The sequence below is a fragment of the Oncorhynchus clarkii genome, chromosome 22 (assembly GCF_045791955.1).
Source record: "Oncorhynchus clarkii lewisi isolate Uvic-CL-2024 chromosome 22, UVic_Ocla_1.0, whole genome shotgun sequence".
Classification (NCBI taxonomy): domain Eukaryota; kingdom Metazoa; phylum Chordata; class Actinopteri; order Salmoniformes; family Salmonidae; genus Oncorhynchus; species Oncorhynchus clarkii.
In genome coordinates this window covers 24,632,341-24,651,902 of record NC_092168.1, presented here as the reverse complement: position 1 = coordinate 24,651,902, position 19,562 = coordinate 24,632,341, and the positions used below count along the sequence as shown (strand labels likewise).

Sequence of the window (19,562 nt, the reverse complement as noted above, 5' to 3'; positions counted from 1 at the left end):
TGTCCAGATGGGATAGGGCAGTGAGCAGTACGATGGCGATTGCATCGTCTGTAGATCTATTGTGGCGGTAAGCAAATTGAAGTGGGTCTAGGGTGTCAGGTAAGGTAGAGATGACATGATCCTTGACTAGTCTCTCAAAGCACTTCATGATGACAGAATACTTATGTAAGAATGCTGTTCAAACTACCCTCCAGGACACCTACAGCACCCGATGTCACAGGAAGACCAAAAAGATAATTAAGGACAACAACAACCCGAGCCACGTGGCTAGGAACATCGTCTGGGCTGGCAGCCTTGCAAGGGTTAACTCGCTTAAACGTCTTACTCACGTCAGCCACAGAGGAGTGCCCACAGTCCTTGGTAGCTGGCCTCGTCGGTGGCACTGTGTTATCCTCAAAGTGGGCGAAAAGATGTTTAGCTTATCCGGAAGCAAGATGTAGGTGTCCACGACGTGGCTGGTTTTCCGTTTGTAGTTTGTGATTGTCTGTAGACCCTACCACATACGTCTCGTGTCTGCGTCTCCACTTTGTCTCTGTACTGACATTGTGCCTGTTTGATTGCCTTACGGAGGGAATAACTACTGTTTGTATTCTGCCATATTCCCAGTCACCTTGCCATGGTTAAATGCGGTGGTTGGCGCTTTCAGTTTTGCGCGAATGCTGCCATCTATCCACGGTTTCTGGTTTGGGTAGGTTTTAATAGTCACATTTTAACCTCTCTCTGACCCCTAGGACACCGTGGTAACCCAGGTACTACAGGGTTGCCTGGCATGCCTGGACGCAGTGTGAGTGTGGGATATCTGCTGGTGAAGCACAGCCAATCAGAGCAGACCCCCATGTGCCCCGTGGGCATGTCCAAGCTGTGGGATGGCTACAGTCTACTGTACTTCGAGGGCCAGGAGAAGGCCCACAACCAGGACCTAGGTGAGACAGAGAAGATGAGAACCTAAAAGACAGGAAATTTTAAAAAGACCACACAATTATTAGTTTATACTTGTATCTATTCAGATTTTATTTGATATTTCATTGGCAGATAGAACCAATTAGGCTCTCTCAATTTTGCCTGTAGTGGCTGTAGCACTGTGTCATCCTTTTATATGAATACATGTATTGATTAATTAAATGTTTCTATTGATCCCAGGTCTGGCAGGCTCCTGCCTCCCTCGTTTCAACACCATGCCCTTCCTGTACTGCAATCCCGGAGACGTCTGCTACTATGCCAGCCGCAATGACAAGTCCTATTGGCTGTCCACCACCGCACCCCTTCCCATGATGCCCGTGGAAGAGGAAGAGATCAAACCCTACATCAGCCGCTGCTCTGTGTGCGAGGCGCCATCCGTCGCCATCGCCGTGCACAGCCAGGACATCACCATCCCACAATGCCCTGTGGGCTGGCGCAGCCTGTGGATTGGCTACTCCTTCCTTATGGTGAGTCTCTTGCTTTCTGTTCTAATACAGTCTAAAGTGGCCTATTCTAGTCTCCTTTTCATCTTTATTGATCTGAAAACACAGGACATATGAAAGCAATCTCTTCCCCTCCCTCGTCTCCCCACAGCACACAGCAGCAGGTGACGAGGGCGGTGGTCAGTCTCTGTCGTCCCCTGGTTCCTGTCTGGAGGACTTCCGCACCACTCCCTTCATCGAGTGTAACGGGGCCAAGGGCACCTGCCATTACTTCGCCAACAAACACAGCTTCTGGCTCACCTCCATCGAACAGTCCTTCCAGGCAGAGCCTGCCTCCGAGACCCTGAAAGCAGGCCAGTTCCTCTCACGCATCAGCCGCTGTCAGGTCTGCATGAAGAACCTGTGACCTGGCTCTCACTTAGTCCCCTTTGACCCTGTGATGTAATTTCCTGTGACCGTTACCCCCCCACCAAACGCAATTCAGGTAGACATTACACTTAGGCACAGATCTAGGATTAGCTCACCCTCCCTAAATCTTAACCTTAGCCATAATGGGGAGAACACAAAACAGACCTTAGATCAGCATCTTGTGATGACTGAAGGACTGTGTGAACGCTTCAAGTGGAGAGCAAGTGTCCTGTGGTGATAATTGGAAAAGAATCCCCGGCATGAAGTCAACAGCGATATGAAATATACATGTTAATGTTATTTTTTAATTGTTTGTCCTATTTGATATGGTGCTCTAACTTATTACCTCAGCTATGTTATATACAGTGCATTTAGAAAGTATTCAGACCCCTTCACTTTTTCCACATTGTTACGTTACAGCCTTATTCTAAACTGTATTAAATAAAACAAATTCCTCAGTCTACACACAATACCCCATAATGGCAAAGCAAAAAGTTAACTTTTTATTTTTTTTATTTTTTACAAATGCATTAAAAAACACACAAAAACAAACAGAAATACCGTATTTACGTAAGTATCCAGACCCTTTGCGATGAGTTTCTAAATTGAGCTCAGGTGCATCCTGTTTCTACAACTTGATTGGAGTCCACATGTGGTAAATTCTATTGATTGGACAGGATTTAGAAACACACCTGTCTATATAAGGCCCCACTGTTGACAGTGCATGTCAGAGCAAAAACCAAGCCATGAGTTTGAAGGAATTGTCTGTAGAAACTCCCCAACTACAGGTGTGACAAGCTTGTAGTGTCTCCAGGCTGTATTGAGTAAAGGATCTGAATACTAATTTAAAATTTGTTTTTTTGTTTTTAATACAAAAACACTAAAAACCTGTTTTCACTTTGTCATTATGGGGTATTGTATGTGATTGATGGGGGGACAATTTCATCCATTTTAGAATAAGGCTGTACCGTAACAAAATGTGGAAAAGGTATACTATCCGAATGCACTGTACCAAACATGTTTAACTGACCATACCAAGAACATACAGCTGAAAGAACCAAAGATGCCTGTGTACACACTGCTTCAGTTATCAATGAAGCTAATGATTGATAATATTGATTGTGTGTGTGTGCACTGCTTGCACTGCTTCAGTTATTTAGATTTAAGTGCGCTTACGTTTTATTCAGGTATACAGTAATGCCACGACACTAACACTGACCCTCTACCAATTGTAAATTAGGTTTGGTTGAGGTTTAAGTGAGAAGAAATGCTCATAACATTCAGTATTAATCTGCTTTACATCAAGTCTTCTCACGTAACATAACATTTATGCATCAAGAGGCCTTACAGTGCAAACTGTTTGTTAGCAATGTATCAATATATATATATATAACCCTAATCTTACATTCATATATTGTTTTGGTCACAAAATGCACTGATTTACTTTCCTACGTATATTTATATCCACTGAATGAAATTGATTTTTATGTTTCTCAGAACTAAAAATATATTTTGTAAAATTGGCTATGAGTTCGATATGCTATGAATCCATTGAATTCTATTGTAATTGAGTCATAACAAAAAATTAAATGTTTTGTTTGTTATACTTCTGCTGGTGGTACATGCATTGACATTCTCACTTTAGCTCAAACAAACTATATCCCCCTATTCCTAAATGAGAAGAATCTTTTATCGTATATTTGAAAATATCAAACTTGTATCTTACACATATTGTAGTGTAGATTTGGTGCAAATTACATGAAAAAGGGAATCAGTAAAAAAAAAATGCAACAGAACACACCTGATGCAAATGTAAAGCCTGATTGTTAAACACATTAAAACATCTTTAAAATAGGATTCATTTACACAATTCAGTGTGGCCACCCTGGTAGTCAAACAATTACTGCTGTTGAACAATGGCATATGTAGCTAGGTTTCCATCCATTTGTTGACAAATTCTCATGTGAATATTCTAACCACGAAAAGAAAATCGGAATACTTTCTCACCCGTGGTGTGCTTTTACCAAACCGATTAAACATCTGTGCGTGATGACGTAGTGCACACAAAATATACTTTCGCTTAAATTTTCATAAAAACTATTGCGTTAAAATAGCAAATGTGCTACTCTGGTCTTGGCACGTGTGCTCTAACCAACAGCTCATAGAGACAGTGTGGGTAGGCTTAGTCTACGTGATGAGATTATGGATATTTTTATTGGTCAAACGGCAGTCAAGCATCGATAATCACGTCACACGTCACTTGATATTTATTGAAAAGGACCATCTCTCTCATCACCCTGTAAAGTTCATCATAATTTATCTTATCTGTAGCCTAATAAACTACGTTTTCCCGAGTCGTATTGGGGGAAAACACACATCATATCGCGTGACTCCAAGTTTACTTCGATATGCTGGTTATTGTAACAATATCTGCGCATAAAGGCATTTCCAACTCCATTTCTCGCGCAATTAATTTCGCCGACAGAAAGATGCCACCATGTCAAACGAACAAATCTGTTGGCATTTATAAAACTGTACCGAAACGTCCTGTTTCCCTCACAGTTGTCGTGATTGTTTTGGGGATACAGAATGACTTTACTCGCATAAAAACTGTGGATGGAAACAAAGTTAGTGACATTCTCATTCCAAAACATGAACAAAAATTAAATTATTGATTTATAAACAGGTGAACCAGTAGTCTATTTCCCATTTCCAGGTTGACATGTCATGCATCTTGCCCTAGAGCCAATAGATTGGCCACCTGCAAAGTCAAAATGGGCAATATTATAACAATTCATGAAAACAAAAAATAGCTTTTTGCTCTTAATTTAAGGTTATGGTTAGCAGTGTGGTTAAATTTAAAAATCAGATTTTATGACTTTGTGGCTGCGCCAGCTAGTGACCACTCTGCCGAAGATTAATTACATAAAACGCTAATCTGCTCTACACATACAGAAATTCTGGCCTGAACTCAAGTCCATACAGAACCTCTCGAAGACGTTTAAAATCCAAGAACGCCTTACTCCAGCTCTCCAATATAGTACTTTCCGGCTCATTGAAAGAATAATTAAATTACTTTGATTGACAGCTTGATTGAAAGAATGTGTGTGCAGGTGTGTGTGTGTGTGTATATCAAACAGTCACAGCTGAAAATTCTCAGAATGTCCTGGGAGACCAATACAGAGATGACATGAACTCCTCTCTTTACGGTCAGTCTAAAACCCCCAAACAGTTTATCCATCCCTCCCCACCTACCCCTAATCCCTAGCAGCAGGCGGCCCTAGCCCGTTTTCCTGTCCCTTTGCACTCTTCCAGGTCCACGGTGGACGATCCCTCTCTCTCAGTCCTCTTCTTGAGGACGGAGGGAAGCACCATGTCGAACAGCGTCTCAAACAGAGCGTCTACGTTGTAGCCTGTCTTGGCACTAGTCTCGAAGCACATCTTGTCCGCAGGCAGGCTGTTCGTCTCTTCCAGACCCTTGTATCTAAGGATCCTCCCATACAACGCCTCTGCGTCCTCCCGGCTCACCTGCTTGTTGACTGACACCCCTGACAGGGAGATGGGGGAGGCTGGAGGGGTGGGACAAGCAGAAGGCACCCTGGGCTCCCCAGTCCTCTCCCAGTCCCCCACTCTCTGGTCCGCTGTCAGGCCATCCTGGTTGGCTAGCAGCTGGGCCTGAGGGTCTGTGAGGTCAGCCTTGTTGCCCACGATGGCGTAGATGCAGTCGTTATTGGCCGTGTCGGTGAGGGACAGGAAGCGCTCCTCCAGCTCAGCCAGGCTCTGCCAGTTGGTCACATCGTAGGTGAGGATGGCAGCAGCAGCGCCACGGCAGTACATGGAGCCCAGCCCGTGGAACTGCTCCCGACCTGGGGGACACACAGGGAAGGATGACCAGAAAACGTTAGAAACACACAGGAGAGTAGATGCATACACATAATAGTTTATATAGATTCATGATGTTCTTATATAGACCAACGAACACCAAGTAATAACAATAATAAATTCCATTTAGCAGATGCTTTTAACAAAAAGGACTTAGTCATGCGTGCATAATTTTTTTTACATATGGGTGGTCCCGGGAATCAATCCCACTATCTTAGCGTTGCAGGCCTGCCAAGTGAGCTACCAAGTGAGCTATAAAAGGTAAACGAACCACAGACAAAAAAGGCACAAGTTTAAAAAGAATGGGCTTCCAAACTACAGGTAGCCTATAGCCTACATATTACAAAAGGGAGAGGGAGGGAGATATAAAGAGACAGCGAGAGAAAGAGAGTGAGACAGTCAGTAGCCGAAAAACAGAAGCAGCCATTGTTGTAGAATAACGCAAAAGCTCTTCAGTGTGTGTGTGTGTGTGTGTGTGTTTCAGTACAGCAATCTCATCTGGGAGCCTTTGTGCAAGTGTGGATTGTGTGAGAGAGCTCTTTGTTCCCAGTGTTTAGAACATCATCAGCCAAATATTCAGAAATCAGAAATCCCGGGAACCTTTGAACTAGGTCCAAATGAAATGTTTCAGAGGACGTAAGATATCTAATTACAAACCTTAGGCCTTACTATCCAGAAGTAAACTTGCCTGATACATAACCCACCAAATAAGGAGAGCTGAGCTAAAGTCTAGTTTATGCTGACACATCCATTTTCCTGGGATCAACAGAGTTTGAGGAAGATTTTGTTTGAGGGTAGAGAGTCATTGTGGGGCAGCAGGGATAGGGTCCTATTCTGCACAGAAATAGCCAGGATGTGGCAGTGTCATAAACAGGAGATGATACATCTGTAGGGAGGAGGGCCAGTCAGGAAGACGTGCTAGTTAGGGAGATGACTCGACACTTCAGGGTTATATTAGGTCCAGTAAATGGGTGGGAGGTGAAGCATATGCGGTCACCCCAAACCCCCTCCTCGTGACGCAGTCTTCATGTCATGTGGCTAAAGATGACGGCAGCCACCGGCTCTTGGCTCTATAACTTCCATAGGAAGTTGATCCACCTACCACTGAAACAGCCATTGGTTGAAGTGAGACAATGTAAGTAGTATGTGTTGGGAAGTAGGCCTAGGTCTATGTAGGCTACTGTTTACTAAAAAGCTAACCCTCCCCAATAGTCATAGGAATTCAAGTAAGCAGTGAAATAAATCAGAGTTGAAACTCCCATAGAAAATAAGGAACCAATACCGTGGCTGATTGACAATGGTATTTTCTGTTCTGTTCCCCTTTCATTTGCTTAGTTTCTGATACTATAGACTTTTCTGATATTCATTCCTTGCATTCAATTACAATACAGGGGGAAAAAAACACCTCTGGTTTCCATGATTGCAGAATCAGATGTTACACCAGTATGGGTATAGCATGATGTATAGCATTATGTCTGGCCGGAATTGGAGGATTTCGGGGAAATTACAACAATGTCTGAGCCCTACTATATACTGTAAATCATTCACTTACAAGGCTCATAACCTTCCCCAAGAACTTCGGACTTGATTGTGCAATCATAATACTTCCTATTTTAACCTGTGATGTGGACATAGCAGGCAACAGCATACTGCTGAGAGGTCATGGGGATAAGAAGCAGGGACGGGAAATTGTGTTTTGGTGACTCAGGGGTTTTTCTATCTTTCTGGAGTTAAGCCCCTTCATGCTTTTGACAATGGTGTGCAAAGCAAACACACTCGTTTTAGCATTCTGTCACCAGTTTCTTACAGTAAGTCAACCAAAATAATGTAGCTTTTTCTAATAGTCATAATATTCCTTGTGTCATATAACCAATTCACCTTTCTTTCAGCTGCTGTGATTTTAGTTGATTTTGATAAATGTTTACCCAAGTTCAAAGCACTGATATATCCCAACCTCTCATCTCACCTGTTATTATAGAGTATCAGAAAGTGGCCATTTGATACAGATGACCAAAACAATGCATATCATTACTTCCAGGTTACAACCTCCAATGAGACGAGGGCTTTAGCCCCACAAGTGTGCCAATCAGAATTTCAAAAACACTGAATGTCAAGATTAGGCATAGGCCTGTGTCTTTCTGAAAAGTAGGTCTAATAACCCAAAACCTAATTAATTGAAACTCTGGTCAATGCAATATTGCATATACAGTTGAAGTCAGAAGTTTACATACACCTTAGCCAAATACATTTAAACTCAGTTTTTCACAATTCCTGACATTTAATCCTAGTAAAAATTCCCTGTTTTAGGTCAGTTAGGATCACCACTTTATTTTAAGAATGTGAAATGTCAGAATAAGAGTAGAGAGAATGATTTATTTCCGCTTTTATTTCTTTCAACACATTCCCAGTGGGTCAGAAGTTTACATACACTCAATTAGTATTTGGTAGCATTGTCTATAAATTGTTTAACTTGGGTCAAATGGTTCAGGTAGCCTTCCACAAGCTTCCCACAATAAGTTGTATGAATTTTAGCCCATTCCTCCTGACAGAGCTGGTGTAACGGAGTCAGGTTTGTAGGCCTCCTTGGTCGCACACACTTTTTCAGTTCTGCCCACACATTTTCTATAGGATTGAGGTCAGGGCTTTGTAATGGCCACTCCAATACCTAGACTTTGTTGTCCTTAAGCCATTTTGTCACAACTTTGGAAGTATGCTTGGGGTCATTGTCCATTTGGAAGACCCATTTGCGACCAAGCTTTAACTTCCGGACTGATGTCTTGAGATGTTGCTTCAATATATCCACATAATTTTCCTTCCTCATGAAGCCATCTATTTTGTGAAGTGCACCAGTCCCTCCTGCAGCACACCCACAACATGATGCTGCCACCCCCGTGCTTCACGGTTGGGATGGTGTTCTTCGGCTTGCAAGCATCCCCCTTCTTCCTCCAAACGATGGTCATTATGGCCAAACAGTTATATTTTTGTTTCATCAGACCAGAGGACATTTCTCCAAAAAGTACAATATTTTTATTTATTTTATTTCACCTTTAGTTAACCAGGTCGGCTAGTTTGAACAAGTTCTCATTTGCAAAGCAGTTTGACACATACAACAACACAGAGTTACACATGGAATAAACAAACATACAGTCAATAATATAGTAGAAAAAGTATATATACAGGATGTGCAAATGAGGTAGGATAAGGGAGGTAAGGCAATACATAGGCCATGGTGGCGAAGTAATTACAATATAGCAATTAAACACTGGAATTGTAGATGTGCAGAAGATGAATGTGCAAGTAGAGATACTGGGGTGCAAAGGAGCAAGAGACATAGATAAATACAGTATGGGGATGAGGTAGGTAGTTGGATGGGCTATTTACAGATGGGCTATGTAAAGGTGCAGTGATCTGTCAGCTGCTCTGACAGGTGGTGCTTAAAGCTAGTGAGGGAGATATGAGTCTCCAGCTTCAGTGATTTTTGCAGTTAGTTCCAGTCATTGGCAGCAGAGGTCTGGAAGGAAAGGCGACCAAAGGAAGAATTGGCTTTGGGGGTGACCAGTGAGATATACCTGCTGAAGTGCGTGCTACGGGTGGGTGCTGCTATGCTGACCAGTGAGCTGAGATAAGGCAGAGCTTTACCTAGCAGAGACTTGTAGATGACCTGGAGCCAGTGGGTTTGGTGACGAGTATGAAGCGAGGGCCAGCCAACGAGAGTGTACAGGTCGCAGTGGTGGGTAGTATATGAGGCTTTGGTGACAAAACGGATGGCACTGTGATAGACTGCATCCAATTTGTTGAGTAGCGAGTTGGAGGCTATTTTGTAGATGACATCGCCGAAGTCAAGGATCGGTAGGATGGTCAGTTTTACGAGGGTATGTTTGGCAGCATGAGTGAAGGATGCTTTGTTGAGTAATAGGAAGTCGATTCTAGATTTAATTTTGGATTGGAGATGCTTAATGCGAGTCTGGAAGGAGAGTTTACAGTCTACCCAGACACCTAGGTATTTGTCCACATATTCTAAGTCAGAATCATCCAGAGTAGTGATGCTGGACGGGCGGGCAGGTGCAGGCAGCGATCTGTTGAAGAGCATGAATTTAGTTTTACTTGCATTTAAGAACAGTTGGAGGCCACGGAAGGAGAGTTGTATGGCATTGAAGCTCGTCTGGGGGTTAGTTAACACAGTGTCCAAAGAAGGGCCAGAGGTATACAGAATGGTGTTGTCTGCGTAGAGGTGGATCAGAGAATCACCAGCAGCAAGAGCGACATAATTGATGTATACAGAGAAGAGAGTTGGCCTGAGAATTGAACCCTGTGGCACCCCCATAGAGACTGCCAGAGGTCCGTTCAACAGGCCCTCTAATTTGACATACTGAACTCAGAGAAGTAGTTGGTGAACCAGCCGAGGCAATCATTTGAGAAACCAAGGCTGTCAATAAGAATGTGGTGATTGACAGAGTCGAAAGCCTTGGCCAGGTCAATGAATACGGCTGCACAGTAATGTCTCTTATCGATGTCGGTTATGATATCGTTCAAGACCTTGAGCGTGGCTGAGGTGCACCCATGACCAGCTCTGAAACTAGATTGCATAGCGGAGAAGGTATGGTGGGATTCGAAATGGTCAGTAATCTGTTAACTTGGCTTTCGAAGACCTTAGAAAGGCAGGGTAGGATAGATATAGGTCTGTAGCAGTTTGGGTCTAGAGTGTCTCCCCCTTTGAAGAGGGGGATGACTGCGGCAGCTTTCCAACCTATGGGAATCTCAGATGATTGAACAGGCTAGTAATACGGGTTGCAACAATTTCGGCAGATCATTTTAGAAAGAGAGGGTCCAGATTGTTTAGCCAAGCTGATTTGTAGGGGTCCAGATTTTGTAGCTCTTTCAGAACATCAGCTATCTGGATTTGGGTGAAGGAGAAATGGGGAGGCTTGGGCGAGTTGCTGTGGGGGGTGGAGGGCTGTTGATCGGGGATGGGGTAGCCAGGTAGAAAGCATGGCCAGCTGTAGAAAAATGGTTATTGAAATTCTCAATTATAGTGGATTTATCGGTGGTGACAGTGTTTTCTAGCCTCAGTGCAGTGGGCAGCTGGGAGGAGGTGCTCTTATTCTCCATGGACTTTAGTGTCCCAGAACTTTTTTGAGTTTGTGCTACAGGATGCAAATTTCTGCTTGAAAAAGCTAGCCTTAGCTTTCCTAACTGCCTGTGTATATTGGTTCCTAACTTCCCTGAAAAGTTGCATATCACGGGGGCTATTCGATGCTAATGCAGTACGCCACAGGATATTTTTGTGCTGGTCAAGGGCCGCACATTGTCCCCATGTGCAGTTGCAAACCATAATCAGGTTTTTTATGGCGGTTTTGGAGCAGTGGCTTCTTCCTTGCTGAACGGTCAATATATGTCAATATAGGACTTGTTTTACTGTGGATATAGATACTTTTGTACCCATTTCCTCCAGCATCTTCACAAGGTCCTTTGCTGTTGTTCTGGGATTGATTTGCACTTTTCGCATCAAAGTACGTTCATCTCTAGGAGACAGAACGCGTCTCCTTCTTGAGCGGTATGACGGCTGCGTGGTCCCATGGTGTTTAAACTTGAGTACTATTGTTTGTACAGATGAACGTGGTACCTTCAGGCATTTGGAAATTGCTCCCAAGGATGAACCAGACTTGTGGAGACCTACAATTTTTTGGGCTGATTTCTTTTGACTTTGCCATGATTTCAAGAGCAAAGAGGCACCGAGTTTGAAGGTAGGCCTTGAAATACATCCGCAGGTACACCTCCAATTGACTCAAATGATGTTAATTAGCCCATCAGTAGCTTCTAAAGCCATGACATAATTTTCTGGAATTTTCCAGGCTGTTTAAAGGCACAGTCAACTTAGTGTATGTAAACTTCTGACCCACTGGAATTGTGATAGTGATGTATAAGTGAAATTATCTGTCTGTAAACAATTTTGGAAAAATTACTTGTGTCATGCACAAAGTAGATGTCCTAACAGACTTGCCAAAACTGTAGTTTGTTAACAAGAAATTTGTGGAGTGGTGGAAAAACACATTTCAATGACTCCAATCTAAGTGTATGTAAACTTCCGACTTCAACTGTACATTCGTCGTCATTATGTTGACTAGATTGTCTCCCTTTCATCACCCCTTATACCAACCAGTTTTTTTTTAAATACGGTAATAATCAACAGTGTTGGCTGTTGGGGATTGCCCCCAGCCCAATATCTAACACCAGATCTGGAAGGATACAGCCCTTGATCATGACTTTCAGTTCGATTACATTACACATAAGAGTCACTGAAGGAGTCTTCTGTAGGAGGTGTTTTGTTAAGCGTTGCGGCGCATCACTTGCGGCATGGTTTTGGAAGCATAAGTTTCTTATCTTTCATATCAGTGAGAAAAAAGGTTAAACAGAACATGTAAAATGGTTAAACAGAACATGTAAAATGGTTAAACAGAACATGTAAGGTCCTTGGACTAAGGAGTAATGTTAGGCTCCTTTAGTCCAATATTGGTCTAAGAAGGATATAACCTTAACCTTGGTGGATGGAATAAATATAGAGATACATAATGTGATGTTATTGTCCCTGAACATCTTGAACCTTGAAAATGTGCAACATCATAACGTTTTAGTGTAGCACTATATAAAATCATGTGATATGACCTCATCCACAGTGCCAACTAGAATTTGAGATGGGTTTTGTAGAATTAGAATAGACCCATTTCAGATTGACCATGAATTTAACTGCATCTGTACCATATGACCTAGTCCAACATAATAGTAATCAACTTGTCCAACATCTGTAATTCTTGTCCAGTAGCCCATTTAACCTGGTAGGCCAGATCACTAATCTGATCTGGCCACAGTCACATGAAAGGGACTGTCCTTGCCAAGCAACCCTCAGGTGGTGGAGTCACATACTCTCCACAGGTAAACACAGCGGAAATCAACAACAGAGCTGACCCTTGTAAAGTGACAAAGGTTACTCAGGCTACACTGATTATTACACGTGTGGGGCCCTACTCCAAACAGGCTGTGGATATTAAAACAATTAGGAAAATAACGTAAGACCTACGATAAACGAGACCTACTCATGACAGTCAATAATGAACACCTTACCAGCAGTGTCCCAAATTGAGATATTGTAAGGTCCCCACTGTTTGAGGAAAAACGCCCCTCCGACGGTGCTCATGGTGTCTTTAAACTTCCTATCCATGTACCTGTGGAGCAGTGAGGTCTTCCCAACGTTCATGTCACCCAGAATGACAACCTTGACATCGGGCTTCCTCATCTTGGAAAGCTCGGGCATGGTTATTGCCCCGCGCCGCTTGGCAGCCTTCCTCAGCCGTGTAGCAGACACACTCCAAACTAACTTTGCTTTACTTTCCTTTAGTTTACGGATAAAGAGCAACGTAGGTACAGATTGCCATTAAAAACATAGCTACTTAACATAAACAGATTAAAACACACATACATCGTCCTTGGTTTTCGATATTACTCAAGCGATTATCAATACGATCTAACAAGCACGACTAATCGGAAGAACACCGATCTTCCCTCTCTCGTCCACTTGTTGAAAGTGAATTTCAAAGTTGTGGAGAAACCGGAAGTTGATTTAAACACTTGGGGAGGTTCAACCCATGAGGTGCACTTGATTTAGCTCGCATTGCGCTCCTTGAGGGCAAATCATATATTTTTTAAATGAACACCACTGCGCGCAGGAGAGCAAATCGAGCAAACTTGTTTATTGCTAGCATTTAGACGAGACAGGTGATGAGCTGCTAGTAACAATGTAAGTGTAACATTCGACTTTTCAATGACGTAAACAAATTACAACTCAATAGGACATTCAATATCCTATGTAGAATGGACGTCTATCTGTGAACTTTACCCTATATTAAATTGCATAAAGTACCTCTGCTTCTTTAAGAGCTTAAAAAACCAATCAGATTCCAGTGTCATATCACAGATAGAACAATCTTTGGTGAGTTTGGTCATATCTCCTCGCCGACCCACTTCCTGTTTTGGTTTGGGCTCTTTTAGCAGCTTTCATGATCCCAGTGACGCGTCTCTCTATCCTATTTTCAGCAGTAACGCACAGTTCGTGCCTAGGTAAGACCCGTCAGTGTGAGTGCGCGCTGTCTGTCACACCTAATACCACTGTTTATCTAGTGGCACTAAATAGGCTCGCAAGGGCATGTCAGAATCATGCAAAATGGAAGTTGGATGGTTGTATTTTGCCTCAGTACTGTTGCGCTGACGATTATTGTAACACTTCTGTATCTAAACGAGGAAGGTATAGTAAAAACAACAAATACTGTACTTTAACATTACACCCCTGGCACTATAATTGTATAAATCACAATAATCACTGAATTAATTTAGTTCCTTTAGGACCCAGCAGAGCTCCTAGGTGTCTATCCCTGTGATGTAGTACACATTCTGCCCCTGACGTTTGTGTAGTGGTGTACTGGTAGGGATCTATAACCATTCAGCTTTGCAGACTGTGGGACACACTAATCTCCATTATATGAAAGTGTATTGTCTGAAACTCAACATCAGGCTACTGAATGTGTGTCTTCCATGTCTAGGTAAATTGTTACCTGGTATCAATCTCAGTCTGAATGTCGAGCTTCGAGGTTTGATGCAGGCTGTTGCTAGCTAGCTAGATAGCTAACGTTAGGACATTTCACTAGCAGAATTGCTAGCTAACTTTTTTTGGTTTTCAAACTTCTGCATGCTTTAAAATATCAATCACGTTGAACTCGCACCTAATTATGCTCGCCATTTCAACACGGGGCTTTCTGTGGTCGGATGTCGAGACCAGAACCTTGCTTAACATCTGGGGCGAGCAGGACATCCAGACAGCGTTGGATGGAAACTTCAGAAACAGTCATGTCTACCGCGACGTCGCCCGAAGGTTGGGAGAGATGGGGTTCGAAAGAACCCCAGAGCAGTGTAGGGTGCGAATCAAAAGCCTGAAAAGGCAGTTCCTCCTGGCCAAGGAGGGCAACCTGAGGAACAATGGACAATACCACAAGATCTGCAAATTCTACGATGCCATGGAGAGGATCCTGAGCAGCCGTCCCCAGATTGACCCCCAGGAGCTGCTAGACAGTGGGGCTGTGGGGGATGAGACCATGGATGGGACAGAGGAGGAAGAGGACACAGACCCTCCACAGCACCCATACCTGGAGAGCACAGGGGAATGCTCCTATCCAGAGACCCAAGTGAAGATGGAATACCCTCCCATCCCTATCCCTGTGACCGTAGGAAATGGTAAGTACCATTTATATGGCATGTTGTTACATTGTTATCATATTGTATGCAGATACTACCACAGTCACAGCCCTCAAAACCTTAATCCACTTTCCTCCACAGGCACCACAGTCAGACAGACCAGCAGCAGCCAGTCAGCTAGTGGGCCGTCCTCCAGTCGACCCAAGCGGCCCAAGAAGCGGCACGCCGACCTGCCCCTGGACAGTCTGATGGAGCGATTCCTGGAGCAGAGTGCTGAGGCCGAGCAGAGCTTCTACCAGTTGGAGGAGCAGCGTCTGCAGGTCGAGGACCGGCGACGAGAGGCTGAACATGCCCGCGAGCTCCACATGCTCCAGGTGTTGGGACAGATGTTCTCCAGCATCGCTACCAGAAACCCTGTCGCCCCCGCAACCACAGCAATGCCGCCTGCTCGGAATACCATGGAGTCTACCATGCAGCCCGGTGTGCCGATGTCCGCCTCCAGCCATATGATGCGTGGTCGTTCGTGTCACCTCCGAGTCCACTCGCCCCAATCCCAGGCTGAGTGGCCCAGCTACCACACTCAGCCACAGTCCAACGCAGGTTCTCAGACTTTAGGTATTCACTTCTCTCACTCAGTTGGCCTGTGTTTGAGCAATGGCCAGCCCTGGTGAGACTGCCTGTCGAAAAGCAGGTCAAACAGAACTGAATAATGTGGAAACAGATGCACAAAGATGTCTAAGCCTAAAAGCACACACAACACACAAGCAGCTAGTGCAGGGAAGCTACACATTTTAAGGAGAACTCTGAATACTTCTCTCTTTTCTTTCTCAGTCATCGAGCGCTCCTTCTCCCTTGGGACAGCCGCACGCACAGGCATGGATGATATCCTTCCACTGGTGAAAAATATAGTCCCTCCATTGACATCTAAAAAGCACAAAGGCCAAGACGGGCGGATTGGGATTATTGGGGGATGTCAAGAGTAAGTGACCCAACCTAACTCCACCATCAACTTTGATTTCTAAATGAAGGTTTTCTGCCTTATACCAATATTGTGTGAGGTAACCAAAGTAATTTACCATTTTTCTCTCCTCTTCTTTGTGTCCTTTCATTCCATCCACCCTTCCTTCTGACAATTGTTCTTGTCATGGTAAGGTATACAGGAGCTCCGTACTTTGCTGCTATTTCTGCATTGAAAGTGGTAAGCACAGAGTAGCTTTATTGGTTCTGTGTAATTTGTTCTCTGCTGGAGACATTGATATGATAAAACCTCTGTCACTTCTTAGGGGGCCGACCTGTCACACGTGTTCTGCACTAAAGACGCAGCGATAGTGATCAAATCCTACAGTCCAGAGCTCATAGTTCATCCTGTGCTGTAAGTTACATCTTAAAAGCCAGTGTATACACCTTCCTAATATTGAGTGGCACCCCCTTTTGCCCTTAGAACAGCCTCAATTCGCCTGGGCATGGACTCTACAAGGTGTCGAAAGCGTTCCACAGGAATGCTGGCCCATGTTGACTCCAATGCTTCCCACAGTTGTATCAAGTTGGCTGGATGTTCTTTGGGTGGTTGTCCATTCTTGATAGAGGGGAAACTGTTGAGTGTGAAACACCCAGCAACATTGCAGTTCTTGACACCCTCAAACCGGTGTGCTTGGCACCTGCTACCACTTCAATATTTTGTCTTGCCCATTCATCTGAATGGCACACACACACAATCCATGTCTTAATTGTGTCAAGGCTTAAAAATACTTATTTAGCCTGTCTCCCTCCTTAATCTATACTGATTTGAAGTTGATTTAACAAGTGACATCAATAAGGGATCATAGACTGACCAGGTGAATCCCAGTGAAAGCTATGTCATTGAAATGGCAGATGTTCCTAATGTTTTGTACACTCAGTGTTTGTAAACAGTGTGTATATGATGTTGATGATAACTGTGTACATAGGGACAGCCCCAATGCAGTGGAGGAGATAGAGAAATGGCTCCCCAGACTCCATAGCCTGGTGGTGGGACCGGGGCTAGGCAGAGACGACAAGCTGCTGAAAAACGCCAAGGCACGTGGGACACTGAATATAAATATATACACACACAGTCAATTTTAGATTAGACAGTCCACATGATATTACCAATGTTCTTATGAGTCTTTTTCTTTAGGAAGTAATTGAGAAGTCCAAAGCAAGAGATATCCCTATAGTTATTGATGCAGTAAGTTGTACACACAACCAATTTTTGCTTTGGTAGTAGATAAAAAAAAATATATCTATCTATCTATCTATCTATATAAGGATGTTCAGTGATTGTGTGTGTTCCACCATTAGGATGGGCTGTGGCTGGTTGCTCAGCAGCCATCAGTCATCCAAGGGTACCAGAAGGGCATCCTGACTCCCAACTACATGGAGTTCACCCGGTTGTATGAGGCTATGGTGAGTCTGCCAGTGCTAGCGCAGTGTGTGTGTGTTTGTTCATTATTAACCCTCTGTGTTTTCAGTACCATGAGCCTCTGGATAGCAGTGACCATCAGAGGAGTGCCATGGAGCTCAGTGTTGCCATGGGCAACCTGACCGTGGTGCTCAAGGGGGAGGAAGACCTAATCACCGACGGTAACAAGGGTTAGTGTTACAAACACACACAGCTACACTCAAAGTAAGTGCTACACTCACAAATATTCCTGTAAAAAATCTGACGGTGTTTCTGTGGTGTCCAGTGATCTTGTGCAGACAGGAGGGCAGCGGGCGGCGGTGTGGGGGGCAAGGAGACCTCCTATCTGGCTCTCTGGGAGTGCTGGCACACTGGGCATACGCCTCCTCAGCAGACATGACCAAAAGGTACCATATTTATCTCATCATTTTGTGATTAAACACTGACACGACCAAAATGAATATAGCTTTATGATAACATATCGTCGCTGTATGATAAAAAACCTCGTCATTCAATTTTCATGTATTGAAAGCAGTAACTTTCATCAATGTGCTCCAAACATTTGACTCTAGGACCAAGAACATTTATTCAAAATAGCCTCTGAAGTTTTGAAATAGTATGTTTTGTTAATTGTAAACGAAAGCAATTTTTTCCATTTCCTGAATAAATAAATAAATGTTTTTGTAGCATATGTAACCTAGTTGGTCTAATTTTAAAGTGTATTCGTCATTAATCTAACTGTTATGTATTCTCCAATCTCTTCTTCTGCCTAAGTGTGAACCCATCAGTGGTGGCAGCTTTTGGGGCCTGTTGTCTGACCAGACAGTGTAACAAACAGGCCTTTCACAAACATGGCCGAGCCACCACCACAACAGACATGATCCAGGAGATCAGCTCTGCCTTCAAAAAACTATTTGAGAGCTGAGAACAGTCTATAGGAGCAGAGTCCAAGATAAACCCACATACATATGTACTGTACATACACTATATATACAAAGGTATGTGGACACCCCTTCAAATTAGTGAATTTGGCTATTTCAGCAACACCGTTGCTGACAGGTATATAAAATCGAGCACACAGCCAGGCAATCTTCATAGACCAACATTGGCAGTATAATGGCCTTACTGAAGAGCGTGGCACCGTCATAGGATGCCATCCTCCCAACAAGTCGGTTCATCAAATTTCAGTTTGACGAACAGGTGTCCACATACTTTTGGTCATGTAGTGTACTGTACATGTATACATAAAGTATTACATTCATACACACAAACAACCCTTTCTTCCATGGGAATCCAACTATCAATGTAGCTAGTCTTTACCTCAGACAGAAAAGCTAAAGCCCGGAAGTGAATCCGATCGCGCCTGTCGACAATGTGCCATTTAAAGGTAGTTTCCGATTGAGTCAACATTTGCATCGTTTTACCATGAATGCAATATTCACAAGTGCGGTAATATTGTCTTTAAAAGCTGCATTGTTGACAACCCTCGATCGGATTGAGTTCATAAGAAATAATTCACACAAAAAAGAATGACTCCAACATATGAAACCACTTCTAGCATAGCCACAGGAAGATGTTTGGGAGTGCTGCTCTTTTTTTTGCCCACGCTACAGAAGGCTTTATCGGTTCGCTAATGCGGACTAGTAAAGGCCCAGTGCGGTACTTTAGTGAAAAAACTAAATTAAAAAATGCATTAATTAACTACTACTTCCCACCTTGATTAATTTTGGCTATGTTGTCTCTCATACACTGGACCCATTGAAACAAAAAATGACAATGCAATATCTCCTTTACACTGGAGTCTTATTTTCTTAGTGTCTCCTTTGCTATTCAAAAAAGTGTGAAAGCCAGCACTTCATAATTAATGGGTCACATGAGGGTGAGCTGAGATTACACACCTTAATATCAGACTACCCAATGTACACATACTGTAACACACTGAGCAATTCCTGGTGAAAGTTAGAGAATACAATTATTTAGAATCTGTGATTTGTTTCCAGACAGTTAATCATATTCCATAATGACATTCCTGTCTTTACTGTCATCAATAATATAATCTAAGTGATTATGTGTTGTCTCCTGTTTTTGTCAACCACCCTATATTAAAATGTTGGAGTTCAATTATTTTGTATGTCTTTACTCTTCATCGGTCTCCCTAACAGTGTAGCAGAGAGTTGGTCTATAACGTATCAATGTCTGTCTTGCTCAAA

General features: G+C 43.3%; 3 protein-coding genes across 7 annotated transcripts in view; 2 read left to right on the top strand and 1 right to left on the bottom strand.

Moving 5' to 3' along the window:
* The window catches only part of LOC139380657 (collagen alpha-2(IV) chain-like), a 113,796-nt gene extending 110,727 nt beyond the window's left edge, over nt 1-3,069 (top strand). Inside the window, exons 45-47 of the mRNA XM_071123559.1 lie at nt 732-923; nt 1,141-1,427; nt 1,555-3,069. Coding sequence (XP_070979660.1) covers nt 732-923; nt 1,141-1,427; nt 1,555-1,809 — 734 coding nt within the window. The 3' untranslated portion in view covers nt 1,810-3,069. The remainder of the gene's footprint in view (nt 1-731; nt 924-1,140; nt 1,428-1,554) is intronic.
* Nucleotides 882-13,844, bottom strand: LOC139380683 (ras-related protein Rab-20-like). 2 transcript variants are annotated; one of them, XM_071123614.1, is made up of 3 exons: nt 12,813-13,153; nt 5,067-5,677; nt 882-945 (listed from the first exon to the last, which is right to left on the bottom strand). In XM_071123614.1, exons 1-2 carry the CDS (start codon nt 13,000-13,002, stop codon nt 5,076-5,078), a joined length of 792 nt encoding a protein of 263 aa, XP_070979715.1. In that variant the 5' UTR covers nt 13,003-13,153; the 3' UTR covers nt 882-945; nt 5,067-5,075. The 2 variants fall into 2 exon arrangements, with proteins under 2 accessions (XP_070979715.1, XP_070979714.1); XM_071123613.1 differs by lacking the exon at nt 882-945 and having other exon boundaries at nt 2,312-5,677; nt 12,813-13,844.
* LOC139380669 (ATP-dependent (S)-NAD(P)H-hydrate dehydratase-like) lies at nt 13,480-19,102 on the top strand. 4 transcript variants are annotated; one of them, XM_071123586.1, is made up of 12 exons: nt 13,480-13,485; nt 14,521-14,972; nt 15,075-15,548; nt 15,765-15,912; nt 16,086-16,131; nt 16,217-16,305; nt 16,880-16,988; nt 17,089-17,139; nt 17,253-17,357; nt 17,423-17,543; nt 17,639-17,759; nt 18,127-19,102. In XM_071123586.1, exons 2-12 carry the CDS (start codon nt 14,624-14,626, stop codon nt 18,275-18,277), a joined length of 1,764 nt encoding a protein of 587 aa, XP_070979687.1. In that variant the 5' UTR covers nt 13,480-13,485; nt 14,521-14,623; the 3' UTR covers nt 18,278-19,102. The 4 variants fall into 4 exon arrangements, 3 of the variants coding, with proteins under 3 accessions (XP_070979687.1, XP_070979685.1, XP_070979686.1); XR_011628454.1 differs by lacking the exon at nt 13,480-13,485 and having other exon boundaries at nt 14,160-14,972; nt 18,127-18,327; nt 18,553-19,102; XM_071123584.1 differs by lacking the exon at nt 13,480-13,485 and having other exon boundaries at nt 13,720-14,972.
* The last annotated feature ends 460 nt before the right edge of the window (nt 19,103-19,562 follow it).

Coding starts and splice junctions, on each gene's coding strand:
- LOC139380683 (XM_071123613.1), bottom strand. CDS start 13,002: ATGCCCGAGCTTTCCAAGATGAGGAAGCCCGATGTCAAGGTTGTCATT. Junction 5,678..12,812: donor CTCAATTTGGGACACTGCTG/GTAAGGTGTTCA, acceptor TGTGTCCCCCAG/GTCGGGAGCAGTTCCACGGG.
- LOC139380669 (XM_071123584.1), top strand. CDS start 14,471: ATGCTCGCCATTTCAACACGGGGCTTTCTGTGGTCGGATGTCGAGACC. Junction 15,549..15,764: donor CGCAGGTTCTCAGACTTTAG/GTATTCACTTCT, acceptor TTTCTTTCTCAG/TCATCGAGCGCTCCTTCTCC. Junction 16,306..16,879: donor CTCATAGTTCATCCTGTGCT/GTAAGTTACATC, acceptor CTGTGTACATAG/GGACAGCCCCAATGCAGTGG.